At 50.4% G+C, this 26,491-nt stretch overlaps 2 protein-coding genes across 23 annotated transcripts in view; both read right to left on the reverse strand.

Moving 5' to 3' along the window:
* Positions 1 to 25,445, reverse strand: part of LOC129841066 (N-alpha-acetyltransferase 15, NatA auxiliary subunit-like) — a 58,254-nt gene extending 32,809 nt beyond the window's left edge. The window contains exons 1-5 of the mRNA XM_055909176.1: positions 25,128 to 25,445; positions 23,760 to 23,894; positions 21,937 to 22,084; positions 21,633 to 21,767; positions 20,678 to 20,791 (exon numbers count right to left, since the gene is read on the reverse strand). Coding sequence (XP_055765151.1) covers positions 20,742 to 20,791; positions 21,633 to 21,767; positions 21,937 to 22,084; positions 23,760 to 23,894; positions 25,128 to 25,445 — 786 coding nt within the window. The 3' untranslated portion in view covers positions 20,678 to 20,741. The remainder of the gene's footprint in view (positions 1 to 20,677; positions 20,792 to 21,632; positions 21,768 to 21,936; positions 22,085 to 23,759; positions 23,895 to 25,127) is intronic.
* On the reverse strand, positions 18,787 to 20,668 carry LOC129841585 (uncharacterized transmembrane protein DDB_G0289901-like). 22 transcript variants are annotated; one of them, XM_055909942.1, is made up of 6 exons: positions 20,461 to 20,668; positions 20,284 to 20,391; positions 20,071 to 20,181; positions 19,714 to 20,034; positions 19,502 to 19,678; positions 18,787 to 19,435 (listed from the first exon to the last, which is right to left on the reverse strand). In XM_055909942.1, exons 1-6 carry the CDS (start codon positions 20,618 to 20,620, stop codon positions 18,789 to 18,791), a joined length of 1,524 nt encoding a protein of 507 aa, XP_055765917.1. In that variant the 5' UTR covers positions 20,621 to 20,668; the 3' UTR covers positions 18,787 to 18,788. The 22 variants fall into 22 exon arrangements, with proteins under 22 accessions (XP_055765917.1, XP_055765918.1, XP_055765913.1 ...); XM_055909943.1 differs by having other exon boundaries at positions 19,714 to 19,818; positions 19,855 to 20,181; XM_055909938.1 differs by having other exon boundaries at positions 19,502 to 19,609; positions 19,643 to 19,678; positions 19,714 to 20,181.
* Positions 25,446 to 26,491: the final 1,046 nt, after the last annotated feature.

Raw genomic sequence — 26,491 nt, forward strand, 5'->3', positions numbered from 1 at the left:
AACAACCCGACCCACTAGACGACAGCAACGTAACAACCCACTAGACGACAGCAACGTAGCAACCCACTAGACGACAGCAACGTAACAACCCACTAGACGACAGCAACGTAACAACCCGACCCACTAGACGACAGCAACGTAGCAACCCAACCCACTAGACGACAGCAACGTAACAACCCAACCCACTAGACGACAGCAACGTAACAACCCAACCCACTAGACGACAGCAACGTAACAACCCACTAGACGACAGCAACGTAACAACCCACTAGACGACAGCAACGTAACAACCCGACCCACTAGACGACAGCAACGTAACAACCCACTAGACGACAGCAACGTAACAACCCACTAGACGACAGCAACGTAACAACCCACTAGACGACAGCAACGTAACAACCCACTAGACGACAGCAACGTAACAACCCACTAGACGACATCAACGTAACGACCCAACCCACTAGACGACAGCAACGTAACAACCCACTAGACGACAGCAACGTAACAACCCACTAGACGACAGCAACGTAACAACCCACTAGACGACAGCAACGTAACAACCCACTAGACGACAGCAACATAACAACCCAACCCGATGGACGACAGCAACGTAACAACCCACTAGACGACAGCAACGTAACAACCCGACCCACTAGACGACAGCAACGTAACAACCCACTAGACGACAGCAACGTAGCAACCCACTAGACGACAGCAACGTAGCAACCCGACCCACTAGACGACAGCAACGTAACAACCCGACCCACTAGACGACAGCAACGTAACAACCCACTAGACGACAGCAACGTAACAACCCGACCCACTAGACGACAGCAACGTAACAACCCGACCCACTAGACGACAGCAACGTAACAACCCACTAGACGACAGCAACGTAACAACCCGACCCACTAGACGACAGCAACGTAACAACCCACTAGACGACAGCAACGTAGCAACCCACTAGACGACAGCAACGTAGCAACCCGACCCACTAGACGACAGCAACGTAACAACCCGACCCACTAGACGACAGCAACGTAACAACCCAACCCACTAGACGACAGCAACGTAACAACCCACTAGACGACAGCAACGTAGCAACCCACTAGACGACAGCAACGTAACAACCCACTAGACGACAGCAACGTAGCAACCCAACCCACTAGACGACAGCAACGTAGCAACCCACTAGACGACAGCAACGTAACAACCCAACCCACTAGACGACAGCAACGTAACAACCCACTAGACGACAGCAACGTAGCAACCCACTAGACGACAGCAACGTAACAACCCACTAGACGACAGCAACGTAGCAACCCAACCCACTAGACGACAGCAACGTAGCAACCCACTAGACGACAGCAACGTAACAACCCGACCCACTAGACGACAGCAACGTAGCAACCCGACCCACTAGACGACAGCAACGTAGCAACCCAACCCACTAGACGACAGCAACGTAACAACCCACTAGACGACAGCAACGTAACAACCCACTAGACGACAGCAACGTAACAACCCACTAGACGACAGCAACGTAACAACCCACTAGACGACAGCAACGTAACAACCCGACCCACTAGACGACAGCAACGTAACAACCCACTAGACGACAGCAACGTAACAACCCACTAGACGACAGCAACGTAACAACCCGACCCACTAGACGACAGCAACGTAACAACCCACTAGACGACAGGAACGTAACAACCCACTAGACGACAGCAACGTAGCAACCCACTAGACGACAGCAACGTAACAACCCACTAGACGACAGCAACGTAGCAAACCACTAGACGACAGCAACGTAGCAACCCACTAGACGACAGCAACGTAACAACCCACTAGACGACAGCAACGTAACAACCCACTAGACGACAGCAACGTAGCAACCCACTAGACGACAGCAACGTAACAACCCACTAGACGACAGCAACGTAGCAACCCGACCCACTAGACGACAGCAACGTAGCAACCCGACCCACTAGACGACAGCAACGTAACAACCCAACCCACTAGACAGCAACGTAACAACCCACTAGACGACAGCAACGTAACAACCCACTAGACGACAGCAACGTAGCAACCCGACCCACTAGACGACAGCAACGTAGCAACCCACTAGACGACAGCAACGTAACAACCCACTAGACGACAGCAACGTAACAACCCACTAGACGACAGCAACGTAACAACCCACTAGACGACAGCAACGTAACAACCCACTAGACGACAGCAACGTAACGACCCACTAGACGACAGCAACGTAACGACCCACTAGACGACAGCAACGTAACGACCCACTAGACGACAGCAACGTAACAACCCACTAGACGACAGCAACGTAACAACCCACTAGACGACAGCAACGTAACAACCCGACCCACTAGACGACAGCAACGTAGCAACCCACTAGACGACAGCAACGTAACAACCCACTAGACGACAGCAACGTAACAACCCGACCCACTAGACGACAGCAACGTAGCAACCCAACCCACTAGACGACAGCAACGTAACAACCCAACCCACTAGACGACAGCAACGTAACAACCCAACCCACTAGACGACAGCAACGTAACAACCCACTAGACGACAGCAACGTAACAACCCACTAGACGACAGCAACGTAACAACCCGACCCACTAGACGACAGCAACGTAACAACCCGACCCACTAGACGACAGCAACGTAACAACCCACTAGACGACAGCAACGTAACAACCCACTAGACGACAGCAACGTAACAACCCACTAGACGACAGCAACGTAACAACCCACTAGACGACAGCAACGTAACAACCCACTAGACGACAGCAACGTAGCAACCCACTAGACGACAGCAACGTAACAACCCACTAGACGACAGCAACGTAGCAACCCACTAGACGACAGCAACGTAACAACCCACTAGACAGCAACGTAACAACCCACTAGACGACAGCAACGTAACAACCCAACCCACTAGACGACAGCAACGTAACAACCCACTAGACGACAGCAACGTAACAACCCGACCCACTAGACGACAGCAACGTAACAACCCACTAGACGACAGCAACGTAACGACCCAACCCACTAGACGACAGCAACGTAACAACCCACTAGACGACAGCAACGTAACAACCCACTAGACGACAGCAACGTAACAACCCAACCCACTAGACGACAGCAACGTAACAACCCACTAGACGACAGCAACGTAACAACCCACTAGACGACAGCAACGTAGCAACCCACTAGACGACAGCAACGTAACAACCCAACCCACTAGACGACAGCAACGACCCAACCCACTAGACGACAGCAACGTAGCAACCCACTAGACGACAGCAACGTAACAACCCAACCCACTAGACGACAGCAACGTAGCAACCCACTAGACGACAGCAACGTAACAACCCACTAGACGACAGCAACGTAACAACCCAACCCACTAGACGACAGCAACATAACAACCCACTAGACGACAGCAACGTAACAACCCACTAGACAGCAACATAACAACCCACTAGACGACAGCAACGTAGCAACCCGACCCACTAGACGACAGCAACGTAACAACCCACTAGACGACAGCAACATAACAACCCACTAGACGACAGCAACGTAACAACCCGACCCACTAGACGACAGCAACGTAACAACCCAACCCACTAGACGACAGCAACGTAACAACCCACTAGACGACAGCAACGTAACAACCCACTAGACGACAGCAACGTAACAACCCACTAGACAGCAACGTAACAACCCACTAGACGACAGCAACGTAACAACCCGACCCACTAGACGACAGCAACGTAACAACCCGACCCACTAGACGACAGCAACGTAGCAACCCGACCCACTAGACGACAGCAACGTAATAACCCACTAGACGACAGCAACATAACAACCCACTAGACGACAGCAACGTAACAACCCACTAGACGACAGCAACGTAACAACCCACTAGACAGCAACGTAACAACCCACTAGACGACAGCAACGTAACAACCCGACCCACTAGACGACAGCAACGTAACAACCCGACCCACTAGACGACAGCAACGTAGCAACCCGACCCACTAGACGACAGCAACGTAGCAACCCACTAGACGACAGCAACGTAGCAACCCACTAGACGACAGCAACGTAGCAACCCACTAGACGACAGCAACGTAGCAACCCACTAGACGACAGCAACGTAGCAACCCGACCCACTAGACGACAGCAACGTAGCAACCCACTAGACGACAGCAACGTAGCAACCCACTAGACGACAGCAACGTAACAACCCACTAGACGACAGCAACGTAACAACCCGACCCACTAGACGACAGCAACGTAACAACCCGACCCACTAGACGACAGCAACGTAACAACCCACTAGACGACAGCAACGTAACAACCCACTAGACGACAGCAACGTAACAACCCACTAGACGACAGCAACGTAACAACCCACTAGACGACAGCAACGTAACAACCCACTAGACGACAGCAACGTAACAACCCACTAGACGACAGCAACGTAACAACCCACTAGACGACAGCAACGTAACAACCCGACCCACTAGACGACAGCAACGTAGCAACCCACTAGACGACAGCAACGTAGCAACCCAACCCACTAGACGACAGCAACGTAGCAACCCACTAGACGACAGCAACGTAACAACCCACTAGACAACAGCAACGTAACAACCCGACCCACTAGACGACAGCAACGTAACAACCCACTAGACGACAGCAACGTAGCAACCCACTAGACGACAGCAACGTAGCAACCCAACCCACTAGACGACAGCAACGTAGCAACCCAACCCACTAGACGACAGCAACGTAGCGACCCACTAGACGACAGCAACGTAACAACCCGACCCACTAGACGACAGCAACGTAGCAACCCAACCCACTAGACGACAGCAACGTAACAACCCACTAGACGACAGCAACGTAACAACCCACTAGACGACAGCAACGTAACAACCCAACCCACTAGACGACAGCAACGTAGCAACCCAACCCACTAGACGACAGCAACGTAACAACCCACTAGACGACAGCAACATACCAACCCACTAGACGACAGCAACGTAACAACCCAACCCACTAGACGACAGCAACGTAACAACCCGACCCACTAGACGACAGCAACGTAACAACCCACTAGACGACAGCAACGTAACAACCCACTAGACGACAGCAACGTAACAACCCACTAGACGACAGCAACGTAACAACCCACTAGACGACAGCAACGTAACAACCCACTAGACGACAGCAACGTAACAACCCGACCCACTAGACGACAGCAACGTAATAACCCACTAGACGACAGCAACGTAACGACCCACTAGACGACAGCAACGTAACAACCCACTAGACGACAGCAACGTAACAACCCGACCCACTAGACGACAGCAACGTAACAACCCGACCCACTAGACGACAGCAACGTAACAACCCAACCCACTAGACGACAGCAACGTAACAACCCACTAGACGACAGCAACGTAACAACCCACTAGACGACAGCAACGTAACAACCCACTAGACAGCAACGTAACAACCCGACCCACTAGACGACAGCAACGTAACAACCCGACCCACTAGACGACAGCAACGTAGCAACCCGACCCACTAGACGACAGCAACGTAGCAACCCACTAGACGACAGCAACGTAGCAACCCACTAGACGACAGCAACGTAGCAACCCACTAGACGACAGCAACGTAGCAACCCACTAGACGACAGCAACGTAGCAACCCGACCCACTAGACGACAGCAACGTAGCAACCCACTAGACGACAGCAACGTAGCAACCCACTAGACGACAGCAACGTAACAACCCACTAGACGACAGCAACGTAACAACCCGACCCACTAGACGACAGCAACGTAACAACCCGACCCACTAGACGACAGCAACGTAACAACCCACTAGACGACAGCAACGTAACAACCCACTAGACGACAGCAACGTAACAACCCACTAGACGACAGCAACGTAACAACCCACTAGACGACAGCAACGTAACAACCCACTAGACGACAGCAACGTAACAACCCACTAGACGACAGCAACGTAACAACCCGACCCACTAGACGACAGCAACGTAGCAACCCACTAGACGACAGCAACGTAGCAACCCAACCCACTAGACGACAGCAACGTAGCAACCCACTAGACGACAGCAACGTAACAACCCACTAGACGACAGCAACGTAACAACCCACTAGACAACAGCAACGTAACAACCCGACCCACTAGACGACAGCAACGTAACAACCCACTAGACGACAGCAACGTAGCAACCCACTAGACGACAGCAACGTAGCAACCCAACCCACTAGACGACAGCAACGTAGCAACCCAACCCACTAGACGACAGCAACGTAGCGACCCACTAGACGACAGCAACGTAACAACCCGACCCACTAGACGACAGCAACGTAGCAACCCAACCCACTAGACGACAGCAACGTAACAACCCACTAGACGACAGCAACGTAACAACCCACTAGACGACAGCAACGTAACAACCCAACCCACTAGACGACAGCAACGTAGCAACCCAACCCACTAGACGACAGCAACGTAACAACCCACTAGACGACAGCAACATACCAACCCACTAGACGACAGCAACGTAACAACCCAACCCACTAGACGACAGCAACGTAACAACCCGACCCACTAGACGACAGCAACATAACAACCCACTAGACGACAGCAACGTAACAACCCACTAGACAGCAACATAACAACCCACTAGACGACAGCAACGTAGCAACCCGACCCACTAGACGACAGCAACATAACAACCCACTAGACGACAGCAACGTAACAACCCACTAGACGACAGCAACGTAACAACCCAACCCACTAGACGACAGCAACATAACAACCCACTAGACGACAGCAACGTAACAACCCACTAGACAGCAACATAACAACCCACTAGACGACAGCAACGTAGCAACCCGACCCACTAGACGACAGCAACGTAACAACCCACTAGACGACAGCAACATAACAACCCACTAGACGACAGCAACGTAACAACCCGACCCACTAGACGACAGCAACGTAACAACCCAACCCACTAGACGACAGCAACGTAACAACCCACTAGACGACAGCAACGTAACAACCCACTAGACGACAGCAACGTAACAACCCACTAGACAGCAACGTAACAACCCACTAGACGACAGCAACGTAACAACCCGACCCACTAGACGACAGCAACGTAACAACCCGACCCACTAGACGACAGCAACGTAGCAACCCGACCCACTAGACGACAGCAACGTAATAACCCACTAGACGACAGCAACATAACAACCCACTAGACGACAGCAACGTAACAACCCACTAGACGACAGCAACGTAACAACCCACTAGACAGCAACGTAACAACCCACTAGACGACAGCAACGTAACAACCCGACCCACTAGACGACAGCAACGTAACAACCCGACCCACTAGACGACAGCAACGTAGCAACCCGACCCACTAGACGACAGCAACGTAGCAACCCACTAGACGACAGCATCGTAGCAACCCACTAGACGACAGCAACGTAGCAACCCACTAGACGACAGCAACGTAGCAACCCACTAGACGACAGCAACGTAGCAACCCGACCCACTAGACGACAGCAACGTAGCAACCCACTAGACGACAGCAACGTAGCAACCCACTAGACGACAGCAACGTAACAACCCACTAGACGACAGCAACGTAACAACCCGACCCACTAGACGACAGCAACGTAACAACCCGACCCACTAGACGACAGCAACGTAACAACCCACTAGACGACAGCAACGTAACAACCCACTAGACGACAGCAACGTAACAACCCACTAGACGACAGCAACGTAACAACCCACTAGACGACAGCAACGTAACAACCCACTAGACGACAGCAACGTAACAACCCACTAGACGACAGCAACGTAACAACCCACTAGACGACAGCAACGTAACAACCCGACCCACTAGACGACAGCAACGTAGCAACCCACTAGACGACAGCAACGTAGCAACCCAACCCACTAGACGACAGCAACGTAGCAACCCACTAGACGACAGCAACGTAACAACCCACTAGACAACAGCAACGTAACAACCCGACCCACTAGACGACAGCAACGTAACAACCCACTAGACGACAGCAACGTAGCAACCCACTAGACGACAGCAACGTAGCAACCCAACCCACTAGACGACAGCAACGTAGCAACCCAACCCACTAGACGACAGCAACGTAGCGACCCACTAGACGACAGCAACGTAACAACCCGACCCACTAGACGACAGCAACGTAGCAACCCAACCCACTAGACGACAGCAACGTAACAACCCACTAGACGACAGCAACGTAACAACCCACTAGACGACAGCAACGTAACAACCCACTAGACGACAGCAACGTAGCAACCCAACCCACTAGACGACAGCAACGTAACAACCCACTAGACGACAGCAACGTAACAACCCACTAGACGACAGCAACGTAACAACCCAACCCACTAGACGACAGCAACGTAACAACCCGACCCACTAGACGACAGCAACGTAACAACCCACTAGACGACAGCAACGTAACAACCCACTAGACGACAGCAACGTAACAACCCACTAGACGACAGCAACGTAACAACCCACTAGACGACAGCAACGTAGCAACCCGACCCACTAGACGACAGCAACGTAACAACCCACTAGACGACAGCAACGTAACAACCCACTAGACGACAGCAACGTAACAACCCGACCCACTAGACGACAGCAACGTAATAACCCACTAGACGACAGCAACGTAACGACCCACTAGACGACAGCAACGTAACAACCCACTAGACGACAGCAACGTAACAACCCGACCCACTAGACGACAGCAACGTAACAACCCGACCCACTAGACGACAGCAACGTAACAACCCAACCCACTAGACGACAGCAACGTAACAACCCACTAGACGACAGCAACGTAACAACCCACTAGACGACAGCAACGTAACAACCCACTAGACAGCAACGTAACAACCCGACCCACTAGACGACAGCAACGTAACAACCCGACCCACTAGACGACAGCAACGTAGCAACCCGACCCACTAGACGACAGCAACGTAGCAACAAACTAGACGACAGCAACGTAGCAACCCACTAGACGACAGCAACGTAGCAACCCACTAGACGACAGCAACGTAGCAACCCACTAGACGACAGCAACGTAGCAACCCGACCCACTAGACGACAGCAACGTAGCAACCCACTAGACGACAGCAACGTAGCAACCCACTAGACGACAGCAACGTAACAACCCACTAGACGACAGCAACGTAACAACCCGACCCACTAGACGACAGCAACGTAACAACCCGACCCACTAGACGACAGCAACGTAACAACCCACTAGACGACAGCAACGTAACAACCCACTAGACGACAGCAACGTAACAACCCACTAGACGACAGCAACGTAACAACCCACTAGACGACAGCAACGTAACAACCCACTAGACGACAGCAACGTAACAACCCACTAGACGACAGCAACGTAACAACCCGACCCACTAGACGACAGCAACGTAGCAACCCACTAGACGACAGCAACGTAGCAACCCAACCCACTAGACGACAGCAACGTAGCAACCCACTAGACGACAGCAACGTAGCAACCCACTAGACGACAGCAACGTAACAACCCACTAGACGACAGCAACGTAACAACCCACTAGACAACAGCAACGTAACAACCCGACCCACTAGACGACAGCAACGTAACAACCCACTAGACGACAGCAACGTAGCAACCCACTAGACGACAGCAACGTAGCAACCCAACCCACTAGACGACAGCAACGTAGCAACCCAACCCACTAGACGACAGCAACGTAGCGACCCACTAGACGACAGCAACGTAACAACCCGACCCACTAGACGACAGCAACGTAGCAACCCAACCCACTAGACGACAGCAACGTAACAACCCACTAGACGACAGCAACGTAACAACCCACTAGACGACAGCAACGTAACAACCCAACCCACTAGACGACAGCAACGTAGCAACCCAACCCACTAGACGACAGCAACGTAACAACCCACTAGACGACAGCAACATACCAACCCACTAGACGACAGCAACGTAACAACCCAACCCACTAGACGACAGCAACGTAACAACCCGACCCACTAGACGACAGCAACGTAACAACCCGACCCACTAGACGACAGCAACGTAACAACCCACTAGACGACAGCAACGTAACAACCCACTAGACGACAGCAACGTAACAACCCACTAGACGACAGCAACGTAACAACCCACTAGACGACAGCAACGTAGCAACCCGACCCACTAGACGACAGCAACGTAACAACCCACTAGACGACAGCAACGTAACAACCCACTAGACGACAGCAACGTAACAACCCGACCCACTAGACGACAGCAACGTAATAACCCACTAGACGACAGCAACGTAACGACCCACTAGACGACAGCAACGTAACAACCCACTAGACGACAGCAACGTAACAACCCAACCCACTAGACGACAGCAACGTAACAACCCACTAGACGACAGCAACGTAGCAACCCACTAGACGACAGCAACGTAGCAACCCACTAGACGACAGCAACGTAACAACCCACTAGACGACAGCAACGTAGCAACCCACTAGACGACAGCAACGTAACAACCCACTAGACGACAGCAACGTAACAACCCGACCCACTAGACGACAGCAACGTAACAACCCAACCCACTAGACGACAGCAACGTAACAACCCACTAGACGACAGCAACGTAACAACCCGACCCACTAGACGACAGCAACGTAACGACCCACTAGACGACAGCAACGTAACAACCCACTAGACGACAGCAACGTAACAACCCACTAGACGACAGCAACGTAACAACCCACTAGACGACAGCAACGTAGCGACCCACTAGACGACAGCAACGTAACAACCCACTAGACGACAGCAACGTAACAACCCACTAGACGACAGCAACGTAACAACCCGACCCACTAGACGACAGCAACGTAACAACCCACTAGACGACAGCAACGTAACAACCCGACCCACTAGACGACAGCAACGTAACAACCCGACCCACTAGACGACAGCAACGTAACAACCCAACCCACTAGACGACAGCAACGTAACGACCCACTAGACGACAGCAACGTAACAACCCACTAGACGACAGCAACGTAACAACCCACTAGACGACAGCAACGTAACAACCCACTAGACGACAGCAACGTAACAACCCACTAGACGACAGCAACGTAACGACCCAACCCACTAGACGACAGCAACGTAACAACCCGACCCACTAGACGACAGCAACGTAACGACCCACTAGACGACAGCAACGTAACAACCCGACCCACTAGACGACAGCAACGTAGCAACCCACTAGACGACAGCAACGTAGCAACCCACTAGACGACAGCAACGTAACAACCCACTAGACGACAGCAACGTAACAACCCACTAGACGACAGCAACGTAACAACCCACTAGACGACAGCAACGTAACAACCCACTAGACGACAGCAACGTAACAACCCGACCCACTAGACGACAGCAACGTAACAACCCACTAGACGACAGCAACGTAACAACCCACTAGACGACAGCAACGTAACAACCCGACCCACTAGACGACAGCAACGTAGCAACCCGACCCACTAGACGACAGCAACGTAACAACCCACTAGACGACAGCAACGTAGCAACCCGACCCACTAGACGACAGCAACGTAACAACCCACTAGACGACAGCAACGTAACAACCCGACCCACTAGACGACAGCAACGTAACAACCCACTAGACGACAGCAACGTAACAACCCAACCCACTAGACGACAGCAACGTAGCAACCCGACCCACTAGACGACAGCAACGTAACAACCCGACCCACTAGACGACAGCAACGTAACAACCCACTAGACGACAGCAACGTAACAACCCACTAGACGACAGCAACGTAACAACCCACTAGACGACAGCAACGTAACAACCCACTAGACGACAGCAACGTAACAACCCACTAGACGACAGCAACGTAACAACCCACTAGACGACAGCAACGTAACAACCCGACCCACTAGACGACAGCAACGTAGCAACCCGACCCACTAGACGACAGCAACGTAACAACCCACTAGACGACAGCAACGTAGCAACCCGACCCACTAGACGACAGCAACGTAACAACCCACTAGACGACAGCAACGTAACAACCCGACCCACTAGACGACAGCAACGTAACAACCCACTAGACGACAGCAACGTAACAACCCAACCCACTAGACGACAGCAACGTAGCAACCCGACCCACTAGACGACAGCAACGTAACAACCCGACCCACTAGACGACAGCAACGTAACAACCCACTAGACGACAGCAACGTAACAACCCAACCCACTAGACGACAGCAACGTAACAACCCACTAGACGACAGCAACGTAACAACCCAACCCACTAGACGACAGCAACGTAACAACCCGAACCCACTAGACGACAGCAACGTAACAACCCAACCCACTAGACGACAGCAACGTAACAACCCACTAGACGACAGCAACGTAACAACCCACTAGACGACAGCAACGTAACAACCCACTAGACGACAGCAACGTAGCAACCCGACCCACTAGACGACAGCAACGTAGCAACCCGACCCACTAGACGACAGCAACGTAGCAACCCACTAGACGACAGCAACGTAACAACCCGACCCACTAGACGACAGCAACGTAACAACCCACTAGACGACAGCAACGTAACAACCCACTAGACGACAGCAACATAACAACCCGACCCACTAGACGACAGCAACGTAACAACCCACTAGACGACAGCAACGTAACAACCCACTAGACGACAGCAACGTAACAACCCGACCCACTAGACGACAGCAACGTAGCAACCCACTAGACGACAGCAACGTAACAACCCACTAGACGACAGCAACGTAACGACCCACTAGACGACAGCAACGTAACAACCCACTAGACGACAGCAACGTAACAACCCACTAGACGACAGCAACGTAACAACCCACTAGACGACAGCAACGTAACAACCCACTAGACGACAGCAACGTAACGACCCAACCCACTAGACGACAGCAACGTAACAACCCGACCCACTAGACGACAGCAACGTAACGACCCACTAGACGACAGCAACGTAACAACCCGACCCACTAGACGACAGCAACGTAGCAACCCACTAGACGACAGCAACGTAGCAACCCACTAGACGACAGCAACGTAACAACCCACTAGACGACAGCAACGTAACAACCCACTAGACGACAGCAACGTAACAACCCACTAGACGACAGCAACGTAACAACCCACTAGACGACAGCAACGTAACAACCCGACCCACTAGACGACAGCAACGTAACAACCCACTAGACGACAGCAACGTAACAACCCACTAGACGACAGCAACGTAACAACCCGACCCACTAGACGACAGCAACGTAGCAACCCGACCCACTAGACGACAGCAACGTAACAACCCACTAGACGACAGCAACGTAGCAACCCGACCCACTAGACGACAGCAACGTAACAACCCACTAGACGACAGCAACGTAACAACCCGACCCACTAGACGACAGCAACGTAACAACCCACTAGACGACAGCAACGTAACAACCCAACCCACTAGACGACAGCAACGTAGCAACCCGACCCACTAGACGACAGCAACGTAACAACCCGACCCACTAGACGACAGCAACGTAACAACCCACTAGACGACAGCAACGTAACAACCCACTAGACGACAGCAACGTAACAACCCACTAGACGACAGCAACGTAACAACCCACTAGACGACAGCAACGTAACAACCCACTAGACGACAGCAACGTAACAACCCACTAGACGACAGCAACGTAACAACCCGACCCACTAGACGACAGCAACGTAGCAACCCGACCCACTAGACGACAGCAACGTAACAACCCACTAGACGACAGCAACGTAGCAACCCGACCCACTAGACGACAGCAACGTAACAACCCACTAGACGACAGCAACGTAACAACCCGACCCACTAGACGACAGCAACGTAACAACCCACTAGACGACAGCAACGTAACAACCCAACCCACTAGACGACAGCAACGTAGCAACCCGACCCACTAGACGACAGCAACGTAACAACCCGACCCACTAGACGACAGCAACGTAACAACCCACTAGACGACAGCAACGTAACAACCCAACCCACTAGACGACAGCAACGTAACAACCCACTAGACGACAGCAACGTAACAACCCAACCCACTAGACGACAGCAACGTAACAACCCGAACCCACTAGACGACAGCAACGTAACAACCCAACCCACTAGACGACAGCAACGTAACAACCCACTAGACGACAGCAACGTAACAACCCACTAGACGACAGCAACGTAACAACCCACTAGACGACAGCAACGTAGCAACCCGACCCACTAGACGACAGCAACGTAGCAACCCGACCCACTAGACGACAGCAACGTAGCAACCCACTAGACGACAGCAACGTAACAACCCGACCCACTAGACGACAGCAACGTAACAACCCACTAGACGACAGCAACGTAACAACCCACTAGACGACAGCAACATAACAACCCGACCCACTAGACGACAGCAACGTAACAACCCACTAGACGACAGCAACGTAACAACCCACTAGACGACAGCAACGTAACAACCCGACCCACTAGACGACAGCAACGTAGCAACCCACTAGACGACAGCAACGTAACAACCCACTAGACGACAGCAACGTAACAACCCACTAGACGACAGCAACGTAACAACCCACTAGACGACAGCAACGTAGCAACCCACTAGACGACAGCAACGTAACAACCCACTAGACGACAGCAACATAACAACCCACTAGACGACAGCAACGTAACAACCCACTAGACGACAGCAACGTAGCAACCCACTAGACGACAGCAACGTAACAACCCACTAGACGACAGCAACATAACAACCCAACCCACTAGACGACAGCAACGTAACAACCCACTAGACGACAGCAACGTAGCAACCCACTAGACGACAGCAACGTAACAACCCACTAGACGACAGCAACGTAACAACCCACTAGACGACAGCAACGTAGCAACCCACTAGACGACAGCAACGTAACAACCCACTAGACGACAGCAACATAACAACCCAACCCACTAGACGACAGCAACGTAACAACCCACTAGACGACAGCAACGTAGCAACCCACTAGACGACAGCAACGTAACAACCCACTAGACGACAGCAACGTAACAACCCACTAGACGACAGCAACGTAACAACCCGACCCACTAGACGACAGCAACGTAACAACCCACTAGACGACAGCAACGTAACAACCCACTAGACGACAGCAACGTAACAACCCACTAGACGACAGCAACGTAACAACCCACTAGACGACAGCAACGTAACAACCCGACCCACTAGACGACAGCAACGTAACAACCCACTAGACGACAGCAACGTAGCAACCCACTAGACGACAGCAACGTAGCAACCCACTAGACGACAGCAACGTAACAACCCACTAGACGACAGCAACATAACAACCCAACCCACTAGACGACAGCAACGTAACAACCCACTAGACGACAGCAACGTAGCAACCCACTAGACGACAGCAACGTAACAACCAACTAGACGACAGCAACGTAGCAACCCAACCCACTAGACGACAGCAACGTAACAACCCACTAGACGACAGCAACGTAACAACCCGACCCACTAGACGACAGCAACGTAACAACCCACTAGACGACAGCAACGTAACAACCCGACCCACTAGACGACAGCAACGTAACAACCCACTAGACGACAGCAACGTAACAACCCGACCCACTAGACGACAGCAACGTAACAACCCGACCCACTAGACGACAGCAACGTAACAACCCGACCCACTAGACGACAGCAACGTAACAACCCACTAGACAACAGCAACGTAGCAACCCGACCCACTAGACGACAGCAACGTAGCAACCCACTAGACGACAGCAACGTAACAACCCAACCCACTAGACGACAGCAACGTAACAACCCACTAGACGACAGCAACGTAACAACCCACTAGACGACAGCAACGTAACAACCCACTAGACAACAGCAACGTAGCAACCCGACCCACTAGACGACAGCAACGTAACAACCCACTAGACGACAGCAACGTAACAACCCACTAGACGACAGCAACGTAACAACCCACTAGACGACAGTAACGTAACAACCCACTAGACGACAGCAACGTAACAACCCACTAGACGACAGCAACGTAGCAACCCGACCCACTAGACGACAGCAACGTAACAACCCGACCCACTAGACGACAGCAACGTAACAACCCACTAGACGACAGCAACGTAACAACCCGACCCACTAGACGACAGCAACGTAACAACCCACTAGACGACAGCAACGTAACAACCCAACCCACTAGACGACAGCAACGTAACAACCCACTAGACGACAGCAACGTAACAACCCAACCCACTAGACGACAGCAACCCAACCCACTAGACGACAGCAACGTAACAACCCGACCCACTAGACGACAGCAACGTAACAACCCACTAGACGACAGCAACGTAACAACCCACTAGACGACAGCAACGTAGCAACCCAACCCACTAGACGACAGCAACGTAACAACCCACTAGACGACAGCAACGTAACAACCCAACCCACTAGACGACAGCAACGTAACAACCCACTAGACGACAGCAACCCAACCCACTAGACGACAGCAACGTAGCAACCCACTAGACGACAGCAACGTAACAACCCACTAGACGACAGCAACGTAACAACCCACTAGACGACAGCAACGTAGCAACCCACTAGACGACAGCAACGTAACAACCCACTAGACGACAGCAACGTAGCAACCCACTAGACGACAGCAACCCAACCCACTAGACGACAGCAACATAACAACCCGACCCACTAGACGACAGCAACGTAACAACCCACTAGACGACAGCAACGTAACAACCCACTAGACGACAGCAACGTAACAACCCAACCCACTAGACGACAGCAACGTAACAACCCACTAGACGACAGCAACGTAACAACCCGACCCACTAGACGACAGCAACGTAACAACCCACTAGACGACAGCAACGTAACAACCCACTAGACGACAGCAACGTAGCAACCCACTAGACGACAGCAACGTAACAACCCACTAGACAACAGCAACGTAGCAACCCACTAGACGACAGCAACGTAACAACCCACTAGACGACAGCAACGTAGCAACCCACTAGACGACAGCAACGTAGCAACCCGACCCACTAGACGACAGCAACGTAACAACCCACTAGACGACAGCAACGTAGCAACCCACTAGACGACAGCAACGTAACAACCCACTAGACGACAGCAACGTAGCAACCCACTAGACGACAGCAACGTAACAACCCACTAGACGACAGCAACGTAACAACCCACTAGACAACAGCAACGTAGCAACCCACTAGACGACAGCAACGTAACAACCCACTAGACGACAGCAACGTAACAACCCACTAGACGACAGCAACGTAGCAACCCACTAGACGACAGCAACGTAACAACCCGACCCACTAGACGACAGCAACATAACAACCCAACCCACTAGACGACAGCAACGTAACAACCCGACCCACTAGACAGCAACGTAACAACCCGACCCACTAGACGACAGCAACGTAACAACCCGACCCACTAGACGACAGCAACGTAACAACCCACTAGACAACAGCAACGTAGCAACCCACTAGACAACAGCAACGTAGCAACCCGACCCACTAGACGACAGCAACGTAACAACCCACTAGACGACAGCAACGTAACAACCCACTAGACGACAGCAACGTAGCAACCCACTAGACGACAGCAACGTAACAACCCACTAGACGACAGCAACGTAACAACCCACTAGACGACAGCAACGTAGCAACCCACTAGACGACAGCAACGTAACAACCCACTAGACGACAGCAACGTAGCAACCCGACCCACTAGACGACAGCAACGTAGCAACCCACTAGACGACAGCAACGTAGCAACCCACTAGACGACAGCAACGTAACAACCCACTAGACGACAGCAACGTAACAACCCACTAGACGACAGCAACGTAGCAACCCAACCCACTAGACGACAGCAACGTAGCAACCCACTAGACGACAGCAACGTAACAACCCGACCCACTAGACGACAGCAACGTAACAACCCACTAGACGACAGCAACGTAACAACCCGACCCACTAGACGACAGCAACGTAACAACCCACTAGACGACAGCAACGTAACAACCCAACCCACTAGACGACAGCAACGTAACAACCCACTAGACGACAGCAACGTAACAACCCACTAGACGACAGCAACGTAACAACCCGACCCACTAGACGACAGCAACGTAACAACCCACTAGACGACAGCAACGTAACAACCCACTAGACGACAGCAACGTAACAACCCACTAGACGGCAGCAACGTAGCAACCCACTAGACGACAGCAACGTAACAACCCAACCCACTAGACGACAGCAACGTAACAACCCGACCCACTAGACGACAGCAACGTAACAACCCGACCCACTAGACGACAGCAACGTAACAACCCACTAGACGACAGCAACGTAGCAACCCGACCCTCAGAGTTCCCCCCCCCCCCCTACCTTCCACTCTGTGTGGTACGGAGTCAGAGTCCAGTGGTCAATATTAAACCTGCTGTGTTAGATGCAGTGGTCATTATTAAACCTGCTGCTGTGTTAGATCTAGTGGTCATTATTAAACCTGCTGCTGTGTTAGGTCCAGTGGTCATTATTAAACCTGCTGCTGTGTTAGATCCAGTGGTCATTATTAAACCTGCTGTGTTAGATCCAGTGGTCATTATTAAACCTGCTGTGTTAGATCCAGTGGTCAATATTAAACCTGCTGTGTTAGATCCAGTGGTCATTATTAAACCTGCTGCTGTGTTAGATCCAGTGGTCATTATTAAACCTGCTGCTGTGTTAGATCCAGTGGTCATTATTAAACCTGCTGTGTTAGATCCAGTGGTCAATATTAAACCTGCTGCTGTGTTAGATCCAGTGGTCATTATTAAACCTGCTGCTGTGTTAGATCCAGTGGTCATTATTAAACCTGCTGTGTTAGATCCAGTGGTCATTATTAAACCTGCTGTGTTAGATCCAGTGGTCAATATTAAACCTGCTGCTGTGTTAGATCCAGTGGTCATTATTAAACCTGCTGCTGTGTTAGATCCAGTGGTCATTATTAAACCTGCTGTGTTAGATCCAGTGGTCATTATTAAACCTGCTGTGTTAGATCCAGTGGTCAATATTAAACCTGCTGTGTTAGATCCAGTGGTCAATATTAAACCTGCTGCGTTAGATGCAGTGGTCATTATTAAACCTGCTGCTGTGTTAGATCCAGTGGTCATTATTAAACCTGCTGCTGTGTTAGATCCAGTGGTCATTATTAAACCTGCTGCTGTGTTAGATCCAGTGGTCATTATTAAACCTGCTGTGTTAGATCCAGTGGTCAATATTAAACCTGCTGCTGTGTTAGATCCAGTGGTCATTATTAAACCTGCTGCTGTGTTAGATCCAGTGGTCATTATTAACCTGCTGCTGTGTTAGATCCAGTGGTCATTATTAAACCTGCTGTGTTAGATCCAGTGGTCATTATTAAACCTGCTGCTGTGTTAGATCCAGTGGTCATTATTAAACCTGCTGCTCTGTTAGATCCAGTGGTCATTATTAAACCTGCTGCTGTGTTAGATCCAGTGGTCATTATTAAACCTGCTGCTGTGTTAGATCCAGTGGTCATTATTAAACCTGCTGCTGTGTTAGATCCAGTGGTCATTATTAAACCTGCTGCTGTGTTAGATCCAGTGGTCATTATTAAACCTGCTGCTGTGTTAGATCCAGTGGTCATTATTAAACCTGCTGCTGTGTTAGATTCAGTGGTCATTATTAAACCTGCTGCTGTGTTAGATCCAGTGGTCATTATTAAACCTGCTGCTGTGTTAGATCCAGTGGTCATTATTAAACCTGCTGCTGTGTTAGATCCAGTGGTCATTATTAAACCTGCTGCTGTGTTAGGTCCAGTGGTCATTATTAAACCTGCTGCTGTGTTAGATCCAGTAGTCATTATTAAACCTGCTGTGTTAGATCCAGTGGTCAATATTAAACCTGCTGTGTTAGATCCAGTGGTCATTATTAAACCTGCTGCTGTGTTAGATCCAGTGGTCATTATTAAACCTGCTGCTGTGTTAGATCCAGTGGTCATTATTAAACCTGCTGCTGTGTTAGGTCCAGTGGTCATTATTAAACCTGCTGCTGTGTTAGATCCAGTAGTCAATATTAAACCTGCTGTGTTAGATCCAGTGGTCATTATTAAACCTGCTGCTGTGTTAGATCCAGTGGTCATTATTAAACCTGCTCTGTTAGATCCAGTGGTCATTATTAAACCTGCTGTGTTAGATCCAGTGGTCAATATTAAACCTGCTGTGTTAGATCCAGTGGTCATTATTGATAAGTTGAGGCTGAAGTGTATTCAGATTTTCTGAGGTGTGATTGTTGGTACCAGAGAGGAAGGTGAGGGGTAGTCGTCTGGGCACCAGTCCTTTCCTTAAGGATACACCAGTCCGTTAGGATACCCAGGCATCCTCATAGATCTTCTGTCGCTCCTCCACACTGCCTGGAACACACAGAGAAAATAAACTATTATGATCATCAGGAAAACAGGGGAAAGTGGTTTGACTATTTAATATGATCCCAGTCTTAAACAGAGACCGCATTATTAGGCTGAATTATGGAGCCCATCACTGGTTATAACAGTGTTATGTAGCCCATCACTGGTTATAACAGTGTTATGTAGCCCATCACTGGTTATAACAGTGTTATGTAGCCCATCACTGGTTATAACAGTGTTATGTAGGGCATGGATTGCGGGTGACTGCGGCCAGATGTCAAAATATATTAAAAACAATGTAAATAAAAAATAACTTAATGAATATTTCTATCGGATTAAACGAATTTTGACCAAGGAATCCGTGGAATCATTTATGAGGGTGTAATACAATACAATTCTACAACGTCTGTTCTTAACCTTGGGCTACATGGGCCTGGGAGGCTCACGGGGATATTGGTATCCACAGTACTCCACCAATTATACATTTTTCAAATCAATAGTTCTTGTATTCCCCCAAAATTAACATAAATCTACTGTAATTTAAGCTTTAAAACGGCAAAGTTCTCTCTCTGCCCTAATGGCAAAATGTGCAGAATTGCAGGAAATGTGCATGAACACTGCTAAATGTTCTCTCGGCTTTCAGGAGATGTTTGAACTGGTCCTTCCCAGCGTACCAGGCTCCAGGGCCGAGACTCATCCGGCCCCGCTGATGTCATAGTAGAACTCCTTGTTATTCATATCTGTATTCTGATTACGGCGGAACCCAGAACACAAACATTCTGAGAACCGCTAATGTAGGGTAGTAGGACCAGTTACAACAGTGTTATGTAGGGTATATGTAGCGTACCAGGCTTCAGGGCCTTCTCCAGGCCGTGGTAGTAGGACCAGTTCTCAGGGTTTCTCTCCTGTAGACGACGGTAGACCTCTGTAGCTTCATCCAGACGATCCAGGTTCAAAAACAACTCTCCTACAGGGGGATACACTGTTAGTGATCTCTGTGTGTGTTCCAGGTGTGAGTGACAGACAGAGAGACGGTGAGAGGCTTCAGTCTTGGTTTCTTTGTGGATCCAAATAAAGAAATCAAAAGTGTGTGATGGTTGCAAACACACACACACACACACACACACACACACACACACACACACACACACACTCCTCGACGGCCAGTTTGTCACAGAACTGTTTCTTGTAGGTGGTGAGATGGTCCCGAACCTCCCTGTAGAGTCCAGCCTCCCTCAGCACCTGGTTCTGGTACAGCAGCAGCTCACTGTATTCATAGTCCACCTTGTCTGGAGACGTCTAGGAGAGAGAGGTTATAACAGGGTTATGTATTATTATGTAGTGTCTATGGTTCTGGTACAGCAGCAGCTCACTGTATCCATAGTCCACCTTGTCTGGAGACGTCTAGGAGAGAAAGGTTATAACAGGGTTATGTATTATTATGTAGTGTCTATGGTTCTGGTACAGCAGCAGCTCACTGTATCCATAGTCCACCTTGTCTGGAGACGTCTAGGAGAGAAAGGTTATAACAGGGTTATGTAGTATTATGTAGTGTCATGGTTCTGGTACAGCAGCAGCTCACAGTACTCATAGTCCACCTTGTCTGGCGACGTCTAGGAGAGAGAGGTTATAACAGGGTAATAACAGAGTTATGTAGTGTTATAACAGGGTTAAGTAATATTATGTAGTGTCTATGGTTCAGATAGAGCAGCAGCTTACTGTACTCATGGGGGGTGAAAGTGAGAGAGATGGAGAAAGAGAAGGGAAGTATAAAATCCTTCAACATCACAGGCTACACATTGTACATCTTCACATAGGGCACCAGTTCAGTAGAAATACATGCTGGGACAAAAGCAGTGAGCACGCTCTATTGTGGTCGTGACAGACATGCCACAGATTTACGTCACCTTAGAGGGACCGGCTGACTGACTATACTGTGTCGCACCGTCACCTAGCTTTACTGTGTCGCACCGTCACCTAGCTTTACTGTGTCGTACCGTCACCTAGCTTTACTGTGTCGCACCGTCACCTAGCTTTACCGTGTCGCACCGTCACCTAGCTTTACTGTGTCGTACCGTCACCTAGCTTTACTGTGTCGTACCGTTACCTAGCTTTACTGTGTCGTACCGTTACCTAGCTTTACTGTGTCGTACCGTCACCTAGCTTTACTGTGTCGTACCGTCACCTAGCTTTACTGTGCTGCACCGTCACCTAGCTTTACCGTGTCGCACCGTCACCTAGCTTTACCGTGTCGCACCGTTACCTAGCTTTACTGTGTCGTACCGTCACCTAGCTTTACTGTGTCGTACCGTTACCTAGCTTTACTGTGTCGTACCGTTACCTAGCTTTACTGTGTCGTACCGTCACCTAGCTTTACCGTGCTGCACCGTCACCTAGCTTTACTGTGTCGCACCGTCACCTAGCTTTACTGTGTCGCACCGTCACCTAGCTTTACTGTGTCGTACCGTCACCTAGCTTTACTGTGCTGCACCGTCACCTAGCTTTACTGTGTCGTACCGTCACCTAGCTTTACTGTGCTGCACCGTCACCTAGCTTTACTGTGTCGTACCGTCACCTAGCTTTACTGCAACTAAACTGATGAGGGAAAACACTTTGTTGTGAGTGGTAGTCATACATTATGTTCTCAATGCTCCTACTGTTGAGAGCAGTGGCTTCCTCTCCTCGTCTCCTTTCCTTCCTCTCTATTGATAAGATAGAACTGAACTGATCAATCAAACACCGTACCTGGTATAGACATGCAGCATATTACTTCCACCTTTACTACGTTCACGTCGCTGTTGTAAAATATAATGCTTTCTCAATGACTTACCTGGTAAAAATAAAGCCTAAATGAATAAATAAATGGTTTTCAAAAACAAGGAGAGGAAGCCATTTTGGATTAGTGGTGTGACCGGTGAACACAGTGTGTACCAAGGACAGACAGATTCAGCCCATAGGTTGTCTCTGGACATACCTGTTGTGTTTTCCTGAACTTCTCTACTATCTTGGCAGCCATCTCGTAGTCCTCTAGGAGGTGATAGGCGATGGCGTAGCCGATCCATGAAGCCCTCTGGGCTGGCCGCAGCTGCAGCAGCTGGTACCTCGTCTCCTACAGGGGGACAAGGCAAAGTTAGCCATTAGCTTGCGCTAGTCTCCCATAGGGAAACAATGAGAGAGGGGCTAGCAAGTTAGCGGTTAACTTAGCATCAAGTTCCTGTTCCTTTAACTTAAAATGTATTCTTCTTTCCTCCCTTCCGTGAAGTAACCTGATCTCACCAATGAGAAAATAAAGGCAGCAAAAAAAGAGAGAGAAAGAGTAGTTGGCAGAGGAGGAAGTAGATTCTTGTTTCTGCTGAGTCATGTTGACAATGCTAGAATATGCTGACACACTTCTGCTCTGTGCTTTCTTGGTATTGTCCCATGGACAACTAAATATCTCCGTTGCCTTCCAAGAGAGCTGGTGTAAATCAAGGTAGTTAACTAGGTCCTGATGTTAGTGATAGTGTTTTCTTTCGGAATGGATGGCCTGGGGCAGTAGGGACAGGTTTCTCCTTCCCTCACCCTCCTCCCACCCTCCTCACCCTGTAGTCCTACAGGTCTCTGTACATCACCCCTCTCCACTTCACCCTCCTCCCACCGTCCTCACCCTGTATCCCTCCAGGTCTCTCATCTGTATCTGCAGTAGGGACAAATGTGTGTGTGTGTGTGTGTGTGTGTGTGTGTGTGTGTGTGTGTGTGTGTGTGTGTGTGTGTGTGTGTGTGTGTGTGTGTGTGTGTGTGTGTGTGTGTGTGTGTGTGTGTGTGTGTGTGCGTGTGTGCTGACTGGAGGCTGGGTCTAGCCTGTGTGTGTGTGTGTGCGCTGACGAGACTGGGCCTGAGATAACACATATCTGCTGGAAATGTCAGCACAGATTTCACTCGTGTGTGTGTGTGTGTGTGTGTGTGTGTGTGTGTGTGTGTGTGTGTGAGTGAGTGAGTGAGTGAGTGAGAGCCAGTCACGGCCCTGTTTTAGAGAGACAAGAGCAGAGCTCTGCTACTTAATGTCAGACGGGTGAGAGAGTGTGTGTGTGAAACAGAACCACCCCTAATGCCTCCAAGTCTACACCGTCCTCCACACACACACACACACACACACACACACACACACACACGCGCACGCACGACATTAACGCCTAGTAAACAAGTAAAAAGAAATAGCTCAGGCAGAATATAGATGAAAAATCACAACATCAAACAGTTACTCTGATCACAAACGAATCAGTGCTCTCTGGATGCGATTTGTTTTGCACACTTTCCTCCCAACTTATGCTCTTAGAGCCCCCTCTTAGCCCGGCCCCCCGACCCAGTTCTGTCCAGCAACCAGGAGCTGGACCCTCTGTGGCAGCGGCAGAACAGAGTGGCAGCCTCCCTCCTGAAGCCTCTGCAGCCGGGGGAAACGCTTGCTGAGGTACTGGACCCTCTGTGGCAGCGGCAGAACAGAGTGGCAGCCTCCCTCCTGAAGCCTCTGCAGCCGGGGGAAACGCTTGCTGAGGTACAGTGACTCGGCCCTGTTGACAGGCACCAGCTGTCTTCTATCAATCCCCTGCAGACGTGAGACGATTTGTTTATTTCCCTTGTTAGTTTGTGAGTAGTTGCCCAGTAAAAGCTCATTCCTGGTCATCAAACGGGGTTCATGAAAATTCTGGAAAGGTTCTGGTCCAGTGCGATGGGAGGAGAGGGAGAGACAGAGAGAGACAGAGAGAGAGAGCGGAGGGAGAGACAGAGAGAGAGAGAGACAGAGAGAGACAAAGAGAGGAGAGAGAGACAGAGACACAGAGAGAGAGAGGAGAGAGAGAGACAAGGAGAGGAGAGAGAGAGAAAGAGAGGAGAGAGACAGAGACACAGAGATAGAGGAGAGAGAGAGACAAAGAGAGGAGAGAGAGACAAAGAGAGGAGAGAGAGACAGAGACACAGAGAGAGAGAGAGAGACAAAGAGAGGAGAGAGAGACAGAGAGAGAGAGAGACAGAGACACCGAGAGAGAGACACAGAGAGAGAGAGACAGAGAGAGACAGAGACAGAGAGAGGAGAAAGAGAAACAGAGACAGAGAGAGAGAGAGAGAGAGAGAGACAGAGAGAGAGAGGAGAGAGACAAAAGAGAGAGAGAGAGAGACAGAGACACAGAGAGGAGAGACAGAGAGAGAGAGAGAGAGACAGAGAGAGAGAGAGAGAGACAGAGAGAGAGAGAGAGAGAGAGAGAGAGAGACAGAGACACAGGGAGGAGAGAGAGACAGAGAGAGAGAGAGAGAGAGAGAGAGAGAGACAGAGACACAGGGAGGAGAGAGAGACAGAGAGAGAGACAGAGAGAGAGGAGAGAGACAAAAGAGAGAGAGAGAGAGACACAGAGAGAGACAGAGAGAGGAGAGAGACAAAAGAGAGAGAGAGAGACAGAGACACAGAGAGGAGAGAGAGAGACAGAGACACAGAGAGAGAGACACAGAGGAGAGAGAGAACTACACAGTCAATTCAAAACCTATAGTGTAGCCTGGCTAGTTATCTTGGTAGTTAACTATTTCACCTACACTCATAACTACAAGATGGACGACAACACATGAACGGGTGCGTTATTAAACCAATGTTACATACTCCTGTTGTAAAAACACCTCTCAAGAGCTCAAACTTGGTCCATTAACATTCTAAATATTCCTAGAAAAGCCTAACTGACAAAT

Source organism: Salvelinus fontinalis, chromosome 42 (genome assembly GCF_029448725.1).
Source record: "Salvelinus fontinalis isolate EN_2023a chromosome 42, ASM2944872v1, whole genome shotgun sequence".
Classification (NCBI taxonomy): domain Eukaryota; kingdom Metazoa; phylum Chordata; class Actinopteri; order Salmoniformes; family Salmonidae; genus Salvelinus; species Salvelinus fontinalis.